The following is an 18,205-nucleotide window of genomic DNA, read 5'->3' as shown; positions in this document are numbered from 1 at the left end:
TGGTCCAGTGGGCCCAGATGGGCATCAGACAGGCATCAGACACATAGGTGGGCGACCAGAACATCCAAACTCATACTCACCTTGTGTCTTAGCTACTTTTCTCGTTGCTGGGACAAAATACCCAACACCTACAAGTTAAAGGAGGAAAGGTTTCTTTTAGCTCACAGTTTGTAGAGGTTTCAGTTTATAGTCAGCTGGCTCCAAGCCAGGGCGGCATGGCAGAGGAGAAATAATCCTCAGCAGAGCAGACAGGAAGCAGTACCATCAGTGAGCCTTCCTTTCTCTTTTACCCCATCCAGGCTACAAGCTGGCACCACTCACACCCAGAGTGGGCCTTTCCATTATCCACACCCAGAACTATCCTAAACCAATCAGTGGACTAATTTAGTTTTCACACACCCTTAATCCATATATACACATCCTAGATCCAGCCACCTCTGAAAAACCCCACTTATGAGCACATGAGGCTTAGGGGGGACATCTAGATACAAGCTATAACACTTCCCTTCCCCAAAATGCCTTTGCTCTTTCCATGTGCCCTTGCTATGTGACTCGTTTCCCTATTGGATCAATATTAGCTAAGTAACTGTACTTATAATCCTATAGGTTGATTGTAGTCTAACCTATGTTGTGCTCACATTGTGATATTGCTGTATAAATTACCCCTGACAAAGGGCTCCAGTGGCTACCCAGGACCCCTCCTGATAATCCAGAAGCTATTCTTCTTTCCCCTATTTCCAATAAAAGTCTCCCAATTTCCTCCTTTGATTTGCAACTTCATTCCTTGATCTTGAGAGACCATGAACGTAGCATGTCTGGATGGTTCCAAGACAGGGTGGCATGGCAGAGGGAGTTATATTTTTCCTGTATCAAAAGGAGGAAGTAATAGTGATCATGGTGATTCTCCTGCCTCAGCCTCCTAGCTGCCTCTTGGAGTTGCTGTGGGAATCATAAAAGCTCTCTTTGCAAATATGTGAACTATTCCACAAATATTCTCTGTGTCAGAAGGACTCTTGCTGTCTCCAGAACAGCTATTTTTGTCTTCTTGAGCTTCTGAGAAAACAATTGTGTGACTTTGTAAATGATGGTAAACACTTCCACGAGTATTTGCAATTCTCTCCCTCCCTCTCTCTCTCTCTCTCTCTCTCTCTCTCTCTCTCTCTCTGTGTGTGTGTGTGTGTGTGTGTGTGTGTGTGTGTGTGTGTTACTAGAGATGGAACCCAGGGACATGCCACTGCTAAGCTACATCCCCAGCTCATTTTAAAATTTTTATTTGGAGAGAAGATCTCACTGTTACCCAGGCCAGCTTTGAACTTGTGATTCTTCTGTTTCAGTCTCCAGAGTAGCTGAAATTACAAGCGTGCACGATCACACCTGGCTTGTTTGTTTGGATTTTTCTAGGGGTTCTGTTTGTTTTATTGGAGTTTTGTAATTGTCTGTCTGTCTGTTTGAGACAGTCTGGCCTTGAACTCAGTCCTGATTTGCCTGCCTCAAGTATTTGCATTTTTAAAAAGAGTAAAGATGAACACTTCAGAAAGACTAGTTGATGGTCTTCTATGCCCTTTGACTTGTAAGGAGCCATCTACTGAGCCAGGCATGGTGGTCCACACCTGTAATCTCAGCACTCTGGGTCACTAAGTCAGGAAGATTGCAATGAGCTTCAGGCCAGCTTGGACCACATGGCGAGTTCAAGGCCAGCCTGAACTATATACTGAAACTCTGCCTCAAAACAAACAGAGAGCCATCTACTGGCATCACTCCAGGGAAAAAGAGGTTCTCAAAATTCTCCCTAAAGCTAGTTAGAATTCCAGAACTAGGATTCAGATTTCTTTCCATTTCCTACTCTCAGCCCAAACTCCCACAAGAAACAGTTACTCCATCTCTAGCCAAGCACAAGTAAGGTGTTCCAGGCAGCTGGCAGCACAGGTGCCAGTCCCTTCCTTCAGTTCCCAAGCTTCAGTCTCAGAAGCAGAGACAATCTGCTGCTTCTCAGACCATCCTGCCTCCAGTCCTCAAGACCCTCTGGACACCTGCCTACTCCAAACCCATGGTCTTCAGTCCTGGTAGATAATGGCTCAGTCCTGCAAAATGTGACTTGGTAGGAAAAACGTAGGGAACAAAAGGAGAAAAAGCAGAGTAAGCCCAGTGAGGTCCATGCCACTCACATCCTAGGATGAGGTTCTCTTTGTGCTCATGGAGACACTCCTTCCCCTCTAAGCACTGAAGATACCATCATGTATCACTCCAGTAAGAATACACCATGCCACAGACATGTGACACCACAGGCAGCATGAGGATCCACCATGAACAGGGACACCAATCAATGCCAAGCACAGGAATGGGAGGCTCGATCTCCACCAGCAGAGGGCCCTTAGCAGATTCCTTAACCCAAGTCTCAGTCCTTTCTTCCATACAATGGCATAATGGTTTGTCAAGGCGTACAGTGCAAGGCCGGCAGGGACCTCCACCCTTGACATGATGACCATGAAGCACTGGAGGGTGTGGGAAGCACAATACAAATATTTCATCAGACCCACATTTGCTAACTTTATTGACCTAGAACTTACCATTGCCTGCCACAGGCTTGCTGAAGTTCACAGGCCTCTTGCCAAGAGCTCTGAAGCCCTCCTCACAGCCTATGGTACTAGGTGGCAGACCCACACACTCACACACTGTGTACTGTATAAATATAGGTTTTATTAATAATGGGTGAAATCCCACCAATACAACTGGCATCTCTGTGGATGGAAGATCAGGGAGGGGGAGAGGTGTGTGTACAGGAGTAAGGGGAGACCCCTGGGGAGGGGAAATCAGAATGATCCCAGGCCCACCTGGAGAGTCAGACATGCTGTAGGTGCGTCTGCCACCTGGGTGCCCAAGGCTTGTTGTTCTGATGCTGAGGGGCCACCCGCTGATGGGAAGGCCAGGCAGCTGGGCAAGGCGTAAGAGAGTGAAAATGCCAGCTTAGAGCACAAAAGGAGGGCTGTGAGGTGGCGAGAGTCAAGGCCAACTTATGCCCCTGCTTGTGCTTGTTGGCTCCTGAATGACTCCAGGAGGCTTGTGCCCAGTGCCAACCCCTGGCTTGGGAGGAAGACCGGGGGGTAGACACTTCCAGATCCTGGAGCCTACCGGGGCAATACCAGCCCCATCCTTAGTTTCCAGCATGGGATCCCCAGGAGGAGGTTGGCACTGCCCTCTCCACAGCACCCACTGCCATCACTGCCATGCCACCTCCGGTCTTCCTGTGAGCCATCGGGGTGGAGCCTGTGGGGGACTGAGATTGCCTGCTTGCATGTATGCGCCCATAACTCTGAGAGGGGAGAGAGTGTGTGGAACCATGTGTCAGGAGCAAGAAGGGAAGGCTGGGTTTTCTCCCCTCTCACCCTCCGAAATAAAGTGCATTCTCCAGTTGCAGTGGCCAGTGGGAGAGAATCACAGACAGTATTGCAGAATGCCCCCATCCCTGCTCCTGACCAAGGGGAACAGAACATCCAATGGCCTGTCCAATCCCCAGGATTGGGGATGGTGACCCAGACAGAAAATCCAGCTTCTGTCCCAGCAGACTGTCCACATCAGCCAGGTGTCTGAGAGTTTGAGAGAGGTAGGAGGAAGAAGAGACTTCCAGAGCCCCTCCCTGCTCCATCACAACATCCAGGACAAGACTCCCAGGAGACTCCACCAGGGTCCAGCCCTGGAGCTCCAACCTTACAGCAGCCCAGTTTACAAACACTGGTGTTGTAGAGACCCCCAGAGGGAGCCACTTTGGTCAGTTGTAAGTGGGACCCCAGAGATTCCATGGCTCCCAGGCAGACAACAGAGAAGGGTGCCAAGGACAAGAAGGAGGGTGGCAGCCTCCCAGTGGTCTTTGCATGCAGGTGGTGAACAGAGAAGGGAGGAAGCTACAAACTGCATCAACCTTGCCCATGCCAGGCTCCTGGGCATGGTGGGTGTCCTGGAGTTCCCACACCAGGGCCACAGCTGGTGGCTGGCAGCTGGCAGTACAGTCCAACAGCTGGTCTGGAGCATTCAAAGGGAGGGGAGGGCACTGCACCAGACACCAGTGCCCAAGTCTATAAGATTAAAACAGTCCCAAAGGGCTGAGGCTGAAGGTTTTCTGCTGCGGGGGCTGGGCAAGGCCAGGGCAAGGCTCTATCTCTCAGACTTGACCCGGTAACGGAGCACAAGGTATGCCAGCAGCCGAAGGGCCAGGAAGAAGATGCCCAAGACTAGAAAGTCCATGTAGAGCTTGGCATCCTCCACATCCAGAGCCTGCAGGATACTCCTCGGGTCCTGGAACTGGCAGGATTCCTCTAAGCATGACAGCTGCTCACGCTCCATGCCGTAGATGGTCAGGATCACACCCTCAAAGCCATACCTAGGTAAGCAGGGGCATCAGAGCAAGACATAAAGCGTGGGGTCCCTGTTCCCTCAGCAAGTCACCAGAGCCCAGCTGCATCATCCTCGTCTCTGCAGGCCAGCCAGGGTACTCCTCCCCCAAAGGGTGATGGAACCAGGCCAGGTACACCACAGGAAGTGCTGGGTAGGGCCTCCTGAGGGAAAGAGAGGGGAGGCTGGAGGGAAAAAACACTCACCTGACATAGGAGAGGTAAGAGCTCCACTGCAGGTACGTGGGGATGGTCTTGAAGCTGACAAAGAATCCGGAGAACAAGAGGACAGGGATGGCAGTTACTGGGCCCACAAAAGTGGCCACCTGGAGGGGAGGCAGGGGGGGCCAGGCCATCACAGGGGTGACCAGGATTAGGGTGCCCCCAGGGTTTCCAGAAGACCATCCCACCCCTGATACCAGCGCCTATTTCTCCCATAAGACCCAGCCCTGCTTGTGAATCCTCCATGCCAACCTTCTCACCTGTAGGGAGTTGGACGCAGCTCCAATCAACAGTCCCAAAGACTGGGCCACTAAGGCAGTGGCAGTGGCCAGGGCTGAGAAGAGCAGGAACCTGCTGGTCTCTGCTGGCTGGCCTGTCATCCAGTACACGATGCTGCAGTACGCCACTGGGCACACCACCTGGGGAGCAGGCACAAGGTGGGCAGGGGACTCTGAACCAGGGATAAGGCTTAAGACCCTCACCTGGGAACAAACTGCTAAAATAAAATGCCTAGTCCCAGAGAGCCCAGGCCTGCCCTGCCTGCACTCTTGTTCATGCCGCCCCCAGGTTGACACCCATCCCCTCCCTCTGTGACCCTATGAGCCTCACTCCTCAGGCCCTCTTCCATGAGGCCCACTCTGGCCTCTTGTGAGCACTTAAAGTCCTTCCCATCTGAACCAGCTTGTTCCTTACATCATTAATGAATTAATTCTCTCTAGGACAAGGTTTTGCTCCCCTTTGAGACTATCAACTGTGTGGATACAAAGAAACAGACATGTAGGATCAGCAACTCTAGAGAGCTAATATGTAACACTGTGACTATTGGGTATTTTTAAATTAATTTTATTGGTACATTTTAGGTATACAATATAATGACATTCATCATTGGAAATTTGCACCTTTACATAATCTCTCTTGGTTCTTAATTCCGTGACTATTGTTAATAAAATTACATTGTATCAGGAATTTTTGTTAGACATCTTAGCTGCTCTTATCACAAAAATGTAACTTAAGCATTGAAAGACATGTTAATTTGCTTCACTCTACTATCTATATGTATTCATAATATCATTTTATAAAACTCAAATGCAAACCATGATTTATTGTGGTTTTTTTGGGTTTGTTGCTTATTGTTTTGTTTTGTTTTGTTTTGTTTTTTGAGACAGCATCTCACTATGTAGTCCAGGCTGGCCTCGAACTCAATTGATCCTTCTCCCTCAGCCTCCCGAGTACTGGGATTACAGGTGTTTGTCACCATGCCTAGCCTGTATTTGTTTGATTTTGTGGTGCTGGGGACCAAACCCAGGGCCTCATGGATGCTAGGCAAGCACTTTGCCAACCAGCCCCAAATTATTATTATTTATTATTTATTTGTTTATTTGTTTATTTATTTATTTATTTATTTTTGCAATACTGGGGATCGAACCCAGAGCCTTCATACTGAGCTATATCCCCAGTCCCCTTTTTTTTTTTTTTTTGGTACCCGGGATCAAACTCGGGTCCTGCGCCTGCACAGCTGGTGGCGAAACCACTGAGCTAAATCCCCAGCACCCCCCAGCCCTTTTTATTGTTTACTCTGAGACAGGACCTCGCTAAATTGCCCAGGCTGGGTTCAAATTTATAATCCTCCTTCCTCAGCCTCCCCAGTAATGGCATTACAGGCCTCCATCACCATGCCCAGCCATTTTTTTTTTTTTTTAAAGATTATCAATCCCTGGGCAGGGACTGAATTCGCTATAAACAGTTCTACAGACTGTTACTTGCACAAAGCAATCCAACCAGAGGCAACCAGAAGCCAAGATCTAGCTTATGTTCCTTGCACTAAGTGCTGTGCCCTGGCACACTTCACTGCCCACCTGAGGAAGGAAGATATTTTTGTAATGTGCTTGGAAAAAGGCAATATTGGCAATCACAACAAAACCAGCTAACATGTTTTGGGCACTCAGTACATGCTAAATGCTATTCTAAGAGTTTTACATCATTGGTCATGGTAGCACATACCTGTAATGTCAGCATTGGGAAGCTGAGGCAGGAGGATCTCATGTTTAAGCCCAGATTGGAAAACTTAGTGATTTAGTGAAGCCCTGTCTCAAAATAAAAAAATAAAAAAAGAGCCAGGTGTGGTGGCAGATGCCTGTAATCCCAGCACTTGGGAGGCTGAGGCAGGAGGATTGCTGTGAGTTCAAGATTAGCCTGGGCTACATAGTGAGTTCAAGGCCAGCCTGAACTACATAGTGAGACCCTGACTCAAAAAACCTAAATAAACAGGCTGGAAATGTAGTTCAGTGTGAAGGCTCTGGATTCAATTCTGAATACCCCCCCCACACACACAAAAGAACTTCACATGTATTCATTCAATTCTCATAAACAACCCTGAGGAAGCTGAAGCAGGAGGATCACCATGAGTTCAAGGCTAGGCTGGGCTAAATACTGAGTTCAGGGGCAGCCTGAACTACAAAGTGAGACCCTGTCTCAAAAATAAAATATAGTAAACAACCCGGAGGTAGATACTGCTGTCATTCCATGTTACAGATGGCACTGCAGCAAAGATGACTTGCTCAACATCTTGCAGCTTGCAAGGGGCTGAAAGCTTCAGAGCCTACCCTGGTCTCTATTGCTTCTAATAATCTTTTGTTTTGTTTTCTCAGCAGTGCTGGGGACTGAACCCAGGGCTTTGCACCTGCCAGGCAAGCAAGCACCACTGAGGCACACCCTCTGCACATAATAGGATTTAGAGTCACTTGCAGGGTTATTATTTTCCTTTTGTTAGTAGTTTCCATTAAAATATAAGCTCCACAAGGTTAAGACTATATCAATCTAGGCAGGGGATTTAGCTCAGTGGTTGTGCCAGCTGCCTCGAAAGCGTAAGGACCCGCGTTTGATCCCTGGTAACAACAACAACAACAAAAAGACTATATAAATCTAAATCATGTGCAGTGGCACATACCTGCAAGCCCAGCACTTAGGAGTCTGAGACAGGAGGATCAACACAAATTCCAGGCCAGTCTGGGCTACAGAGTGAGTTCAAGGCCAGCCCAAACTACACAGTGAGACCTTGTCTCAAGAAAACAAAAAAACAAAAAACTCTGTGGGTCTAGTCTGCTGCCATCTCCCTAGCACCTAGCACAGAGCCTGGTGCATAGTAAGTACCAATAGCTATTCGCTAAGTAAGTAGAAGGAAAGGGTGAAAGTGACAATGCTGAGGAGGAGGAGGAGCAAGATGGGGGGGCAGAAGGCAAGCAGAGGACAAAGCTTACCTGAAAGGGCACGTCGGCCATGGTCTTGGCCAGGTAGTACGCTTTGAGGCTGTACCAGTAGTTGAGATGCTCCCGCATGAAGACTGCCATCTCTAAGGGGACTGAGGACACAGGCAGATGAGGTGCTGCTGGCCGACCTCTGCCCCTGCCTCTTACCCAGTGCCCACACCCGCACCCAGACAGCTCTGCTCACAGGTGAGCACGGTTGGCATGAGGGCAGCAAACATAAGGAACAGCATGGAGAAGAAAAGGCAGCCGGTGTTGTTGAAGACCTTGCTGGCATCGTCGCCAATATGCAGGTAGAGGAGACCAATGAGCACGCCAATCAGCACGTGGGACACAAACCTCAGGTGGGTCAGGACCTGGGGAGGAGTGGCCAAGAGGAGCAGAGTGTCTCAGGCCTGGGAGAACAGGCAGCCGCACTGGGGTGGGAACTCCGATACAACCACAGGGGCACCAGAGGGCTATGGGGCAGGGTTCCCAGCTCCCATCCCACCTGCTGTGACCCTACAGCCTCAAAGGGCAGACCTGTACCTCCTGTCCCCCAGCTTGATGCCTCACCGTGTCCCTGAGGATGGACAAGAAGGTCCTCCTGAAGAGGATGCAGAACTGGGTGAGGGTGCTGGTGGCAAAGGTGTGGCTTTCAATGGGATCCACTTCCTGGGGAGAGGAAATGGAGCCAGGTGACCCTACCCCTCCCACCAACTGCCTGCCCAGACTGGTGAATGGAAAAACCCCTGAGCCCTTCCCAGAGCAAGGGCCCTAGGATGCAGAAGGAGAATTCTCCATTGCTAAGCTACGTGCCTAAAAACTAACTGGGCTGTGGGGTTTGAATCAGAGAAAGGCAGAGAGAGAGAGAGAGAGAGAGAGAGAGAGGTGCCCTGGGAGGCTAAGGCAGGAGGATCACCAGTTCCAGCCCAACTTGGGCAACTTAGCAATTTAATGAGAACTTGTCTTGAAATTTTTAAATTATACTCTTTTTTTGGCACTGGGGATTGAACTGGGGACCTTGCCCTTTTCAGACAGGCGGCAGAACCACTGAGCTAATCCCCACCCCCTTGTCTTCAAATTAAAAAAAAAAAAATTGTTTAAGGCCTTAGGATTTTGCTCAGTGCAAAGGCCATGGGTTCAATTCCCAGTATTGGGGTAGAGGGAGCTGTTGCCAGGCATGGTGGCAATGCCTCTAATTCCAGTACTCTAGGAAGCTGAGGCAGGAGGATCACAAGTTTGAGCCAAGCCTGGCCAGTTCGGTGACTTACTGAGACCCTGTCTCAAAATAAAAAAGGGCTGGGGGTATAGCTCCCCCAAAGGTTCTGGGTTCTATCTTCACTACTGAAAAAAAGGGGCAGATACCCTTAGGCCACCAGCTTCACAAAATTACTTAATAGTGACATCAATGACAAAAATAACACTAATCAAGGCCCTGGTTTTCAAGGATGACAGTGTCTCATCTAAAGAGACCTGGCACTAGACAAGCACCTGCTGCTCCAGTGGCCTGTGCAGAGCTTTCCGTGATTATCTAATTAGTCCCTCAGCACCCCTGGGTGATTAATCAGGTAAAGATGACAGGCAGCCACATTGGCCACGAGGCCATGCTGGTCACACTCACCAAGTGGCCCTAAAGCACTGGGGCCAGTGCAGTAGAAGTAGTTGTAAGAGTTTGCTGAGTGAGTGGATGAGAAAACTGAATCACAAAAAGGTCAGCAACATGCCCAAGGTCACACAACTGTTCATGATCAGTCTGTTCTAAGTCAGATATTTTTCCCAGCTCTAGGGGACAGCCCCTTCGTCGGGGCCACTGTCCATGTCCCTTCTCTCCTCCCGTCCACATGACTCACCTGAGGGGAAGTGAGGCAGGGGGCAGGGACCTCATCCTTCTCCGGGCTGCTCTTCTTCTCAGCCATGGCACAAAGCCCATTCTGCACAGCCCTGAACAGCATGGGGTTCAAGTCTCCGTACTCCCCAGAGGCCACCTCAATGACTGGGGGACACAGAGCGAATGCTTAGCAGAGCCTGATCTTTCATTCCCTCCTGGGTGTGTGGGTGGGCAGGTGGCAGTGAGCTCCCTGCTTCCAGAGGTCCCAGGACCAGCCCCCCACCGCATTCTGGCCTGCTAGTGGCCCACTCACTGAAGTCGGCTGGGTTGTGGTAGGTGGGGCAGTGTAAGCCCAGCCTCTTAAGGTAGGGGATCAGGTTGGTGACCATGCCCTTGAAGATGCACTGACCCTGGCTCAGGATGTAGAGCTACGGCAGAAAGGAAAGGGTGAGGAAAACGCCACCAGCCAGGTGTGGTGGTGCACGCTTGTAGTCCCAGCACTTGGGAGGCTGAGGCAGAAGGATTGCTGTGAGTTCGAGGCCAGCCTGGGCTACATAGTGAGTTCAAGGCCAGCCTGGACTACATAGCAAGATCCTGTCTCAGAAAGGAAGGAAGGGAGGGAGGGAGGGAGAGAAAGAAAAGGAAAGAAAGAAAGAAAGAAAGAGTAAAAAGAAAAACACAACCAGTGGGCAGGCAGGGTCCCCTCCAGTATCCCTCCCGACTCCCTTCTGTTCCTCCATCTTAGGCCAGTCTTCTTCAAGGCCCAGAGACACTCACCTTGTCAAACATCTCAAAGAGCTTGGCACTGGGCTGGTGGATGGTGCAGATGACAGTGCGGCCCCCATGGGCCAAGGACTTCATGAGGGAAACCACTTGGAAACAAGAAGCGCTGTCCAGACCGCTGTCCAGAGAAAGGCCACCAGGATGCCCAATGAGCCAGGTGGGGGCAACAGGAGGGAGTCTCTGGGGTGGGGCAGCTGCTGTGAAGGGGATGAACTGGCAGGAAGAGGCCCCTTTGGCCAACCCCATAGTCTGTACACTCTGTGTTAGTTCAGGCATTTTCTTTCTTTCTTTTTGAGACAGGGTCTGGCTATGTAGCCCAGGCTGGCTTCAAACCAACATCAATCCTCCTGCCTCAGCCTCCCATGTGCTGGGATTACAGGGGTGCACCACTTGAGCACCTGTTGTATGCCATGTACTGGAAATTTCAATGATGTATAAATAAAACTGGTCAGGAAGGACAGACAGACAAACTCAGATGATTTTAGGAAATGTGGAAAGTGTTACCGAAACACAGGTGAAAGAGGTGGGAAATCAGTTGTGCTTATAGCAAGGTGTTAGAGAGCAGTCAGAGAAGCTTTCTAGTGACTGGAAGAAGGAAGACCTAAGTTGGTGGAGGGAGTGGGTGGGGGGGATAAAGGTTGAGGGATTCCAGGCAGAAGACACAGCATTCGCAAACTTACAGGCATGAAGCATGTAGTTTGGCCAGGGAATCCCCAGCAACTCAACATTATTACAACATGACATACAAGGCATGAAGTTGGACAAGTAGGCTCCAACCAGGACCTTGTAAGCCACCTGGCTGTTCTGAGGGCAAATGGGACATATTGGATGTTTTGAAGCGGGGAGGAAGTCTCGCCAAACTTGTCTTTTAGAAAGTCCACTCTATAGGGGCTGAGGATTTAGCTCAGTGGTGCCGCCGCCTGCCTTGCAAGTGCAAGGTCCCGAGTTCGATCCCCAGTACCAAAAAAAAAAAGAAAGAAAGAAAAGAAAGTCTACTCTAGCCACTGGCTGGCTGGGGAGAGAAGTAGATGGGAGAGGCTGGGATGGGGATGAAAGTGTGGTGAAGATGCCCTGAACTCAAGCACTGGCACTAGAGAAGGGGCAGGGTGAATCTAAGAGCTACCAGAAGGAGGCGGAATCCACAGGACTTGGTGACTAATGGCTGTGGGGGAGGAAAGGGAGGCATCAATCAAAGGGGACATCCAGATCTCTGCCTGTGTGAAGATGGGCTGCTGGCTGCAATGAGATTGGCAAGGATGGAGGAGAGGAGAGGAGTCAGCTTTTATCTGGGCCCCAGAGGAGGGGCTCTGTCCCCAGCCACAGAGGAGACATGGGCTCCATCCCAGGCTTAGGGCTGAGGGGAGCAGGAAACCCCATGCAAGGTGCAGGGAGAATTACCTGGTGGGCTCATCAAAGAACATGACAGGCGGGTTGTTGACCAGCTCCAGGGCGATGGCCAGGCGCTTCCTCTGCCCGCCAGAGAGCAGGGCTGTCCTCGTGTGGGAGCAGGACATCAGGCCCAGTGCTGTCAGGATCTCTGTCACCTGGGCCCACCCCCACCCAGCCCAGGTCAGCTTCAGAGCATCTGCTTCCCAGCCCCACCGCCCCCCCTGACTTCACAGCATCTCCCCTGAGCCCACTTGACTGCCACTGAGGGCCGCAGAGCTCATGAGCCTCTCAAAGGGCAGCTGTCCCCTTGCCTCCCTTCCTCACTCACCAGTTCTTTCTTCACCTCCTGCTTCTCACTCAGCTTCAGGTTGGCAGAGACCTAGGGCCCCAAGCAGGCAAGAAAGCTGTGTGTGAGAAGAGCACAGCCATGGCCCCTCCCTGAGGAGGAGGGGCACAGCAGACAGAAGAGGGGGTTAGGGAAGGGGACAACTGTCCAGCCCTCACCATCATGGCCTCTAGCACTGTGAGGTGCGGCAGTAGCATGTCATCCTGCATGATATAGCAGGACATCTTTCGGAAGGTCCTCAGCTCCCTCAGCCTCCCGTTGACCAGGATCTGCCCCTTCATTCCAGACTCCCTGTGAGGACATTGGTTGTGGGAGGGCCAAAGTCATTGTAGAAAACTTTCTGTGCCCCCTGAAGGGTCCTATTCCTGAGTTCTGCCCCATCCTCATCATCACCTGTATCCTGCCAAGATGTTCATGAACGTGGACTTGCCAGCCCCTGAGGGGCCCATGATGCCAATCAGCTCCCGGCGGCAGAATTTACCCGATAGGCACTTGAGGAGGGTCTTATAACCTGCAGTTGAAAGGGAGGAATTTTTGATGAGGGCTACAGTGAATAGAGACACCCCCCAAAACTCTTATGAGCAGCCATGGTGGCTATCAGTGAAATCAGTAGGCAGTCTTTGCTCAGTGTAATGGGGTTAGAATGGAAGAGCGACCTTAAGAGTACCAGCAATGACCCCATTTGTCCCTCAATAAATGACTGGCACTAATGTCAAAGTTCCAGAGGTGACAGTCTTCTGAGGGCTGTGGGTAACCTATGGATCTCAGAGGTGGCTGTGGAGAGGGAATCAAGGTTCTAGAAGATCCTTGCCTTCTCCGTAGCCACAGGGCTCCCTGTCTCAGGAAGACCTTCCCTCTGGTCCAGCCTGGACTGGCTGCCTGTCTTTTGTCTCCCCAGGCACTTTCTTATTTTTTTTTTGGTACCGGGGATCGAACTCAGGTCCTTCTGCTTTCGAGGCAGGCAGTGGAACCACTGAGCTAAATCCCCAGCCCCCCAGGCACTTTTGATATGCCAACATGTTTGTGACTTATTGTGCTTGTCCACTCCCCCACACACACACCCTCTTAGTCAGTGAGCTCCTGAGAGGCAGTCTCTGTCCTACTCATCTTTGTAACAGTCTGTCTGTGTCATAGAGGCTCAGTAAGTGTTTTTGCTATAGAAGCATGTGTCTGCAGAGCTTTTGCCTCATTCTGGAAAAAAATAAAAAAAAAACTGCCTTCTTTGTGTTCTGTCTCCCCTCTGAGCTTGTCTCTCCAGCCCCTAACATGGCCCCACAAAATCTCACCTTTCATTCACTCACAGGAGACAGTCTATGCATAAAGAGCACCAGTGTGGAGTCAGGTGGATATGGGTTCAAATTCTGGCTCCACACTTACCAGTTGTGTGCCCTTGGGCAAGTTGTTTAACCTCTCTGAGCTCCAGGTCCCTCATCTGTAAAATGAGGATGATATACCTATCTCACAGAGTTGTTGAGAAGATGCAATGAGTTAAGCTAAGTAAAGCATATGACATAGTGCTTGACACATAGAGAGGATGTACAAAGAGATATTGGATTATTAATCCCATTTGACAAATGTTTATTGATATCTACTATGTACCAAGCTCTGTACCAGTCACTGGAGGAAGAAAACAAGGAAGGGCAATTTTGACACTCAAGCAGGTCAGAGTCTAGGTAAGACAGATGGACAAGAAAACATCTATGATCTGAAGAATAGTAAAAATGAGTCATGACAGAAGGACGGTATAAATAATGTGCCACAACAATGGAGAAAATGGCATTGATGATGGTGGATGGTGAGGGGGACATAAGGAATGGCTTCCTGGAGGAGGTGACATTTGAGCTAACAATGAGCAAGATTTCAAAAGGCAGAGGCTCTCAAGGCTTTAGGAGGGAAATCTCTGCTATATAGAAGTATGACCAAATATATACACAGACAATAATGCAGGGCACAGCGAGCAGGGACTCCATGGGGAACCTGGGGAGATGGGGTGGAGAGGAAGGAGGAAGCCCGTGAGGAAGGGCTTGCCTCCTACATTTGCCGATCTGCCCTGCTAAGGGGATGACACCTCTCACCTAGCACTATGCTCTCTACCGCCTTCCACCAAGACCATAGTGCTCAGTTCGTCCTTAGCAGAAATGGAGAAAGAACTGCTTACTCCACCCTTTGCCCACTACACCCAGGATGCCAAGTGGCCCCGCTGTTCCTCTGGGCACATCCATTAGGAGGGGATCAGCTCCTGCCCACCATCAGGGCCCAACCACATCGACTGCCTGCCTGGGTGGTCCTCGCCACCACAGCTGCTCCTCTAACAATATGGCTGAGGCACCCAGACCAGGACATCAAGGGAGTCACCCAAGGTCACACAGCAAGTTCTCCACTAGGATAGGAAGCCATAGGTTCTGACCCTCACCATCAGTCAAAAGGGTATTGGGTGGTGCTCACCACCCTACATTTGTCAGAGCCACACACAGGAAGTGATTTCTGGTGCAAGGGAAGCAATTGGTGATGATGAACTTTCCCCACATTTAGTTGCAGCCAGGCATTGGTCGAAACACTGAAGTCTAGCACAAATATCATCTTATATTCCCTTGCCTTTTACTAAGTACTTTCATAGATGCAGATGTGCTGAGCTCCCCAGGTGGGTACTGTTACCATCCCTACATATGGATGAGGAAGTGAGGCTGAGAGAGGGGAAGCAATCTGCCCAAAGTCACACAGCTTCCATGGGTAGGAGCCCATGTCTCTGGACCACAAGTGCTCCACATGTAAGAGGCCTGCCAGGCCTTCGGGCCAGAGAGACATTAAGAGTTCTAGTCTTGCCACAGTCAATAACTCTGCAATTCTGTCAAGTTAGTCTTTAGGGCCTCTAAGCATTTATCTGTAAAAGAAGGATCATAATAACGCTCCAAAAGACTTAGTAGGATTGTTATGAATATTAAGTGAGGTTATTAATAATAATGGAAAAAGGTTCTAAAAAGTAAAATACCACATACAGTTAGGGAGATGGGTGGCAAACCCTTAACTAGGAAAAGCAGAAATTTGCCTCTCTCCACATCTTATTTTTTGGTACCGGGGATCAAACTTGGGACCTTGCGCTTTCGAGGCAGGCACCACAACCACTGAGGTAAATCCCCAGCCCCCTCTCTCCACATCTTTGATTTTTCTTTTTTGAAGGGTTGTTACGTTTGTTTTGAGACAAGGTCTTGATATGTAGCTCAGAATGGCCTTGAACTCACTATGTAGCCCAGGCTGGTCTCAAATTTGCAGTGATCCTCCTGCTTCAGCCTCCCAAGTGCTGGATTTTAGGCATGTGCCACCACACCTGCTTTTAAAAATCTTCCTCTCTCCATATCCCTTGCTCTTTTTCTTCCTGCCTCTCTAATTGGTTTTTGCCCTCTAGAGAAGGGGCAAGGGATTCAAGGGAAAAGAAAAGTCAGAAGAGGATGGGGGATTTAGCTCAGTGGTGCCGCCACCTGCGTCAGAAGTGCAAGATCCTGAGTTCAATCCCCGGTACCAAAAAAAAAAGATAAGTCAAAAGAGGAGGGCAGAAGACAGAGGGCAGAAAAAGGATAAAGGGATGGAAGAGGCAGCAAAATATACAGTGGAGTAGTATGGGGCTAGCAAGGTGAAAGGAAAAGCAGACCTGTCTAGCCACATTTCTTTTTGTCTTCATTTCTCCTTAAAGTTATGAGGATCCAGGTGTGGTGGAGTATACCTGTCATCCCAGCTACTCAGAAGGCTGAGGCAGAAAGATTACAAATTTGAGGCCAGCCAGAGCAACTTGGCAAGACTCTGTCTCAAAATTTAAAAAACAAATATAAAAGGGCTAGGGATGTAGCTGAGTAGTACAGCATTTGGCAGCATGCACAAGGCCCAGGGTTCCATCCTCAGCACTGGGGCGGGAGTTATGAGGAAATGAGAGGGCTAAGGAAATAACATCATCCTTTTGCCCAGAGCTGGTCTCAGGCTTGAAAGAGGCTCCTTAGGGACCTGGTGCTGGGCAGGGAGCCTAGGTGCCTCAGTTTCCACTGGCTGGGTCCTGTGGCTTTTTTGTCACTCATGGGAGTGAGGGTGGAGAACATAGGGAGAGCTCCTGCCCAGCCCTGCTTTGAAGAACCCCAAACCTAGTTCTTAAACCTGAGACAACAATGTCCCAGCTCCACCCCTGCCCACACCCAGCCCTGGGAAACAAATCCAGCCTCTCCATTCCTAGCTTAGGCTATCCAGGATAGATGTGCAAGGGGTGGTCCAAGCTTGGCACATGTCCTGATGGAAGAGGGGAGGAGGGGGAACTGCTGTTCTGGGCTTCTGGCCCAGCTCTGCCACTTTACTAGCTGTGGAACGAGTCAAGGTAACTTCCTGGAGCCTCAGTTTCCTTATTAGTAATACAAGCATGACATCTATCTTGCCAAACCTCCACCCTTCCCGCTTGGGACTGTAGCAAGAATGGAGTTAGATGACAGGAACGAGGACATCTTTAAAAACAGGTGCAAGAGTATTGATAAACGAGCAGGAGGCCCCCTGCACACACCTCCTTTTCACACTAGCCCTCACAGGCGGGGATCCTCCAAGATTAACGAAGAAAAACTCATTAAAGATGAGAGGTCCTAGGGTCTATTTTCTTCAATAACCAATAGAACCTAGCGTCCTGCAGCGCTCACAGGTGTGGGGAGCAGGCGTCTTGTGCCCCAACCGCGTGCACAGCGATGAGGGGCGGGGGCCCATCAGTCCCCTACATGCTCCCGGGACAGGCTGCTCCCTACCGCGTTTGCGCCAGCAGGGCCCCTCCCGCACGGAGTAGGACAGCTCCACGAACTCGATGTCCACAGCGGAACGCTTGGGTAGATGGGAGAAGCGCTGGGCCTCTGTGATATGGTTCTCCACCTTCTTCAGGTGCGTGGTCAGCACAGGGGGCTCCGCCCCATCCTCCAGCGCCACGGCCATGGCCACAGCCCCCGGTCCTAGTGCACACCCCACGGCTTCCAGCGCCTTCTCCGCCATCGCACCGGGCCTGCAGGGAGAGGGCCTGCTCGTTTCAGGCCGATCCCGGCCTCGGCTCAAAGCCCCTTGCTTTCTAATGCTCCCCACCCCGCCCCCGGTGGTTACCAGCCTACTCCAGGCCTGGGGAGCTGGCCCTGGCCCCACGCTCCGCAGGGAGCGGCTCAGCCCCGACCTCTCCTTGGTCCCGGGCAGCCCCAGCCCGGCCCCCCGAAGCCGCCCCGCGCCTCCTCCCGAGCGGCTCTAATCTCCTTAGGCCAGCAAGCTCCCCCCCCCCAACCAGATGCTCGGGGAGGGGAGGGCGGCGGCGGAGCTGCCGGGGAGGTGCGCGCAGGGCGGACCCTCGGAGGGCACCGGAGAGGAGGCTCTGGGCCCCCGCAGCGATCCCTCCCGGGGCCCAGGCGCTTCCCCTCCGCCGGTGACCATGCCTGGCACCGCCGCGCTCCCCAAAGACCCGTGTACCGGGGACCAGAACTCCCGCGGCTCACTGCGCTCATCCCTGCGCGCCCGGTCACCTTGACGCGTCCCGGGCCGTGCGCGACCGAGGCGCTCGGCGCTGCCCCGGCCGGAGACTGGATCTGGGCTCCCTCACCTGGCTCCGCTGCGGCACCGGAGCCCCGGCTCCCGGGCCGGGTGGCCCGGGGGCCGGGGCGGGGCCGGGGCGGGGCGGCCGGCCGGGGAGGGCCCGGCTTGCGGTGCGAGGAGGTGGCAAGGTTGAGGAGGGGCGGCTGAGGTCGCGGCCCGATTCCGCTGAGCCGCGCGCACCCGGGTCGCTGAGCCCGGTCCCAGGAGCTGTGTCCTCCGAGCCCGCCGGCCGCTGCGTTCTTCAAGCTACTGCTCACCGGTCCCGCTGGTCTTAAAGGGCCCGTGCCGCCCCACAGCCCGCGGGGGCCGAGGATGAAAAGCAGAGCAGTGCCTTCGGTGCCGGGACCGAAGGGGGCGCGGTTGTGAATTCAAGACTGAAGGCTGGCTGCCAAGAATCGGCTTGGGGGCCATAAAGAAGGGG

The 18,205-nt window shown here is 51.6% G+C and overlaps 1 protein-coding gene across 9 annotated transcripts; it reads right to left on the bottom strand.

Moving 5' to 3' along the window:
- Positions 1-2,677: 2,677 nt before the first annotated feature.
- Abcg4 (ATP binding cassette subfamily G member 4) lies at positions 2,678-18,012 on the bottom strand. Of its 9 annotated transcripts, none has more exons than XM_004856779.3 (15): positions 17,792-18,012; positions 16,965-17,212; positions 12,592-12,709; positions 12,357-12,489; positions 12,181-12,231; positions 11,862-12,007; positions 10,458-10,581; positions 9,994-10,108; positions 9,703-9,845; positions 8,399-8,524; positions 8,058-8,226; positions 7,865-7,965; positions 4,868-5,026; positions 4,593-4,711; positions 2,678-4,375 (listed from the first exon to the last, which is right to left on the bottom strand). In XM_004856779.3, exons 2-15 carry the CDS (start codon positions 17,200-17,202, stop codon positions 4,150-4,152), a joined length of 1,968 nt encoding a protein of 655 aa, XP_004856836.1. In that variant the 5' UTR covers positions 17,203-17,212; positions 17,792-18,012; the 3' UTR covers positions 2,678-4,149. The 9 variants fall into 9 exon arrangements, with proteins under 9 accessions (XP_004856836.1, XP_087068632.1, XP_004856838.1 ...); XM_087212506.1 differs by having other exon boundaries at positions 8,426-8,524; positions 17,792-17,846; XM_004856781.4 differs by having other exon boundaries at positions 8,426-8,524; positions 17,715-17,806.
- Positions 18,013-18,205: the final 193 nt, after the last annotated feature.

The sequence above is a fragment of the Heterocephalus glaber genome, unplaced genomic scaffold (genome assembly GCF_053883595.1).
Source record: "Heterocephalus glaber isolate CG9 unplaced genomic scaffold, H.glaber_assembly_v1.0 deba00001429, whole genome shotgun sequence".
Taxonomy (NCBI): domain Eukaryota; kingdom Metazoa; phylum Chordata; class Mammalia; order Rodentia; family Bathyergidae; genus Heterocephalus; species Heterocephalus glaber.
The sequence above is the reverse complement of the archived record's forward strand: the minus strand, read 5'-3'. Positions and strand labels throughout refer to the sequence as shown.

Excerpts from the sequence above, each read along its gene's own strand:
- Abcg4 (XM_004856779.3), bottom strand. The coding sequence starts at position 17,202 with ATGGCGGAGAAGGCGCTGGAAGCCGTGGGGTGTGCACTAGGACCGGGG. Across the intron at positions 12,232-12,356 it reads CAGTGCTAGAGGCCATGATG|GTCTCTGCCAACCTGAAGCT; the intron begins GTGAGGGCTGGA and ends TTGGGGCCCTAG. Across the intron at positions 4,376-4,592 it reads TCTTACCTCTCCTATGTCAG|GTATGGCTTTGAGGGTGTGA; the intron begins GTGAGTGTTTTT and ends CTGCTTACCTAG.